This window comes from Corvus kubaryi, unplaced genomic scaffold (assembly GCF_017639235.1).
Source record: "Corvus kubaryi isolate FWS band 111438036 unplaced genomic scaffold, C.kubaryi_AGA036_p1.0 37334, whole genome shotgun sequence".
NCBI lineage: Eukaryota > Metazoa > Chordata > Aves > Passeriformes > Corvidae > Corvus > Corvus kubaryi.
This window is the reverse complement of record NW_024581108.1, coordinates 4,858,855-4,864,025: the sequence shown is the minus strand read 5'-3', so window position 1 is coordinate 4,864,025 and position 5,171 is coordinate 4,858,855. Positions and strand designations below refer to the sequence as shown.

Sequence of the window (5,171 nt, the reverse complement as noted above, 5' to 3'; positions counted from 1 at the left end):
CGGGCCGCCGAGGGAGCCGCCCGCTGAGCCGGCGCGGTCCGGCGGGCGGGCGGCGGGTCCCGCAGCCCCTCTGGGCCGCGCCTCCTCTCCGGCCCGCCTTCCCGGGGGATGAAACTCGGCAGCGGCTTCCTCGGCGGCGGCGGTGGCGGCAAGAGGGCGGCGGCCATGGAGCCAACGTTCCCCCCCGGCATGGTGATGTTCAACCACCGCCTGCCCCCGGTCACCAGCTTCGCCCGGGCGGCCGCGCCCCCCGCGGCGGCCCAGCACCCCCCGCAGTGCGTGTTACCTCCGGCCGCCGCCGCCGCTTCCTCCACGGCGGCGGGCGAGCCCCCGGCGCCTCCGCCCCCGCAGGACATGACTTTCAAGAAGGAGCCGGCAGGGGCTTTCCCCTCCGCGCCCTCCTCGCAGAGGAGCCCCTGGGGCTTTCTGCAGTCCCTGGTGAGCATCAAGCAAGAGAAACCCAGCGAGCAGGAGGAGGAGGAGCAGCAGCAGCCGCAGCACCATCACCACTATGGGGGGCTTTTCGGGGGAGCGGCAGAGGAGAGACCCCCCGGCCTGGGCAGCAGCGAAGGAACCGGCCAGAGCGTGATCCAGGACCTCAGCCTTCTTCACCACCTGCACCAGCATCCCCACCGAGACCTGCTGCTGACTGGCAGAGGCGAGGGCGCTCCAGGGAGCACGGGTGAGCCAAAGCACGACGCCCAGGTCAAGAAGGCAAAGAGGCCAAAGCCAGAAACTCAGGGAATCAAAGCCAAGCGGAAGCCAAGTGCTTCATCCAAACCCCCCCTGGTGGGAGATGGGGAAGGTGCTGTCGCGTCCCCCAGCCAGAAACCTCACGTCTGCGAACACTGCAGTGCTGCCTTCAGGAGCTCCTATCACTTGCGCAGGCACGTGCTCATCCACACCGGGGAGAGGCCTTTCCAGTGCAGCCAGTGCAGCATGGGCTTCATCCAGAAGTACTTGCTGCAGAGACATGAGAAGATCCACAGTCGGGAGAAGCCTTTTGGGTGTGACCAGTGTAGTATGAAGTTCATCCAGAAGTACCACATGGAAAGACACAAGAGGACGCATAGTGGAGAAAAGCCATACAAATGTGACACTTGTCAGCAGTATTTTTCAAGGACTGATAGACTGTTAAAGCACAGAAGAACATGTGGTGAAGCCATAGGTAAAGCAGGGGCTGGAATGGAGCCTGGATCTTCGAATAGCATGGGTAGCTTGGCTGCATTGTCTCAGGGAAATACAAGTTCCTCAAGGAGAAAAAGTAAAACAAAAAATACATCCACTGAAAACAAAGGAAACAAGTGTAGCAGCAAAATAGCTGAATCTCAAGTTACAAGTAATGTGGCCATACCAAGTTATGCAGTTGATATTCCTATTGTGTCTTCCAGTGGTGGTCTAGTTGGCACAGGCGTAGAAGAACTTCAGAAAAAGGTGCCAAAATTGGTCTTGAAAAAAACGAGCAGAAAACAGGCAGACAAAAATTACATAAATTTTGTATCACCACTGCCAGATATTTTGGGACAAAAACCACTGTCTGGGAAACAGAGTGGCTCTCTAGGCCTAGTAGCCAATACCGGTGTAGAAACTATTGGCCTTCTCCAAAGTACAGGTGGTAAACCGGGTCAAATAAGTAGCAATTACGATGATGCCATGCAGTTTTCAAAGAAAAGAAGATACTTACAAACTGCAAGCAGTAACAGTGCCTTTTCACTTAATGTCGGACACATGACTTCCCAGCAGTCCGTCATCCAGTCTCCAGGTGTTAGCGTTATGGATAACGAAGCTCCTTTATCTCTTATTGATTCAGCATCTTTAAATAATGAAATAAAGTCTTGCCATGACAAGTCTGGTATTCCAGATGAAGTCTTACAGAGCCTTTTGGACCAGTACTCTCACAAATCAGAAGGCCAGAAAGAAGATCCTTTCAGTATAACTGAACAGCGTGTGGACTTGCACACCTCAGGAGAGCATTCAGACATGGTTCAGGAAGAAAACTTGAGCCCTAACTCTCAAACAGTTTCAAATGATAAGGCAAGCATGTTGCAAGAATATTCAAAATACCTCCAACAAGCCTTTGAAAGAACAACCAACAGCACTGGTTTTGCTTTTGGACCCAGTTTCCAGTTTGTTAGCTTGTCTTCAACTCTCCATAACCACTCTTTGTTTCCAGACAAACAGATATACACTACATCTCCACTTGAGTGTGGCTTCAGCCAATCCGTTACCTCAGTATTGCCAACTGCATTGCCAAAACCTCCATTTGGGATGTTGCTTGGCTCTCAGCCAGGCTTTTATTTGTCTGCTTTGGAGGCTTCGCATCAACAGTTGACGCCTTCTCAAGAGCTGGATGATCTCATTGATCCACAGAAAAACTTAGAGACTTCATCGAACTACCAGTCAACATCTCAGAAACTGACTGGCCAGAAGGAACAGAAAAACTTAGAATCCTCAACGAGCTTTCAGATCCCATCTCAGGAGTTAACCAGCCAGATAGATCCTCAGAAGGACATAGAGCCTAGAGCGACCTACCAGATCGAGAACTTTGCACAAGCGTTTGGTTCTCAGTTCAAGTCGGGCAGCAGGGTGCCAATGACTTTTATCACTAACTCTAATGGAGAAGTGGACCATAGAGTAAGGACTTCAGTGTCAGATTTCTCAGGGTATACAAATATGATGTCTGATGTAAGTGAGCCATGTAGTACACGAGTAAAAACCCCAACCAGCCAGAGTTACAGGTAAGGTCCTGACTGTGACCAGGCTGTGGGGTCTTCTTAATGTAATTTGTTTTACTTTGACAACACTGCCATTGGAATGTTTCTACACGGTCCTTTTAAGAATAATGTAACATGCCCTTTCAATGCAACTTTTCATATTTAGTTTATTTTGTTAGTGTGGTTTTTTTAGCTCTGTTTATTATGGTTTTTAATCAAAAATCAATAGTTTTAAAATAGTGTTTTTGTTCAAGTGACAATGTTTAGCAATCAAATTTACATTATGTAGATTGTCAGGGAGTAGCGCAAGAATTTAAAATGCAAAAAATTAACTTTGTTCCTAGGACTAAAGTTTATTCTAATTGCTTTACTCTCAGGAAAGTGTAATGAAGCATGGGAATTCTATGCACCGCTAGTGTATTGGAACTTCCAATTTACAGATGATGACAAATATATCTCAGCTTTTTGAGGAAGGGATCTCTGACATTTCAAATTGCTGTCTCTTATGTCAGCTGATCTGAAAGAATTTTGCTACCTAAATCTTGTTGTTTTTAAAGTACTCCTGTTCTTCCAGGTGACGCTCGTTCCAGGCAGGTGGAGCAAATATTCTCGGGTCTGTACGATGAGCCCTGCACGGTAGCTTTAATCTGAACAGTAATGTCCCCAGAACTTGTGTGTAAGACTGTAATTCCGTAAAGAGATTCTGTTGACACAAACTGTGAGAGCAAAACGTGTGCAGCTGGTTCATGCCATTAAAACCCCAGCTTGAAAGTACAGTCCTAATCCAGATAGGGTTTTGGGATACGTTATTTGTTACACATGGTTCAAAAGAGTCCATCACCTCTCTTGTCCTTTTAGTGTAAAGGGTTCACTCTATTTTATTGTGTTCCTGGTTCCTCTGGACTTGATCTTGGTCATCTACCTGCCCTTCCCCCCTCCGCCCTCCCCCCCCCATTCCCTGTCCCCTTTTCTTTCCCTTTTCCCCTACTCATTCTCTCACCCCAATATAATAGTTAGCATTTAAACAGATTTACATTCCACAAAGTGCATATCTTAGGATGTGCTTTCTGATGTCTTATGGCATCAGGTGATGAACAATGAATACCCACCTGTTTTAGAACTCTGTCGAGGTTTCCATGTACAATAAGAAATAATCTACTCCCAATTGTACATAGTAAGGCCCCTATCCTGCATCAGGATCAGCTACCACGAACCCCTGTGCCCAGCAGTGTCCCAGTGGTGTCACTGGAGCTCTTTAGAGAGAGAGGGGCTTGCAGCAGTTCATCATGGCAGGCTTTTAGGGCCCAAGGCTGCAATTCCATCAAAGGATTCTGGTGATGGCATCAACTACAAAAGTAGAACTTGAGTGGCTTGTTAATATCAACAGAACTTTTCTTTGGAATTATTGCCTTACTTTATGTATATTTTGTGGTACATTATTTATTATATGTGAATCCTGATGAATGCCTGTGGAGCCATGGAAACCTGCTAGAAATACTGGTGGCCATTCAAAGCTGCTGAAACGCAGTGGCACTGCTCTAAACCACTTTTTGCAAATGTATTTTTTGATTAGTTTTTTAATGTAATTTTGGTGATGTTAATGATGATGGTTTTTTATGTACTCTTGGTGATGTTTCAGTCTTACGTACTTTTCTGTTGTCAGGAAGGTACCAGTGGTTGTTTGCAGTCTTATTGTGTAATCAGCCTATTACAGGCTTCCATGTATAATAAAGTTATTAACATTGTGCAAGTGTAAAACACTTCTGTTATGAAAGTGGTGTATTATTAAAGGAATTGTTACAAAAATCCTGGGTAATTTCTCCTGTTGTCCCTCACCACTATGAATAGAAACCTGAGCCCACTCGTGATCTCTTTTGCTAGTAAACTTTTTTTTTGCCCTCACTAATCTAGAATTTGTTCTCCTAGAATCTGTGTAACTCCATTAACTTTTTATTTATACTTGATTCTGTATTTCATGGTAATTCAGTTTAAATAAGCAAACGACAACTGTTCTCTAAACACAGAACCCAGCCTGTTATCAGGGATGGAATAGTCCGTAACCACTGTGTTGGCTTTTTTAGTACCTTTTCTTTTGTTTTACAGAGGTTATAATTTACATTCTTTATATTGTGTGTAGTAGAAGTTGCATATGTATTGTTCTGGCTGTTTGCTTTAACTTAATAAAACCCATTATTCACAAAATCATGAAGGTATCACTTCTGTTATCCAGTCATGCTTTTGAGAACCTATTAAGGAAACATTAGGAGATTAAATTTTGAGAAGGAATAATATAATTTACTGGAATGCTTTCAGTTTGTTTTCTTTGGTTTCCTTTTGAGTCAAATAATCTAAATGTGCTATTTTAGAAACCAGGGGGCAAAACTTATCAAATTTCCTTAAGTTAAAATGTTTATACAGCCTCATCTTTTCAAATCTGTGGTTTTAGTTAAAAATATC

At 45.1% G+C, this 5,171-nt stretch overlaps 1 protein-coding gene across 2 annotated transcripts; it reads left to right on the top strand.

The window, feature by feature from the left end:
- Positions 1–22: 22 nt before the first annotated feature.
- Positions 23–4,919, top strand: ZNF281 (zinc finger protein 281). Of its 2 annotated transcripts, XM_042029938.1 has the most exons (2): positions 23–945; positions 1,030–4,919. In XM_042029938.1, the coding sequence occupies exons 1-2, from the start codon at positions 109–111 to the stop codon at positions 2,740–2,742; spliced, it is 2,550 nt and encodes an 849-aa protein (XP_041885872.1). In that variant the 5' UTR covers positions 23–108; the 3' UTR covers positions 2,743–4,919. The 2 variants fall into 2 exon arrangements, with proteins under 2 accessions (XP_041885872.1, XP_041885871.1); XM_042029937.1 differs by having other exon boundaries at positions 23–4,919.
- The last annotated feature ends 252 nt before the right edge of the window (positions 4,920–5,171 follow it).

Coding starts and splice junctions, on each gene's coding strand:
- ZNF281 (XM_042029937.1), top strand. CDS start 109: ATGAAACTCGGCAGCGGCTTCCTCGGCGGCGGCGGTGGCGGCAAGAGG.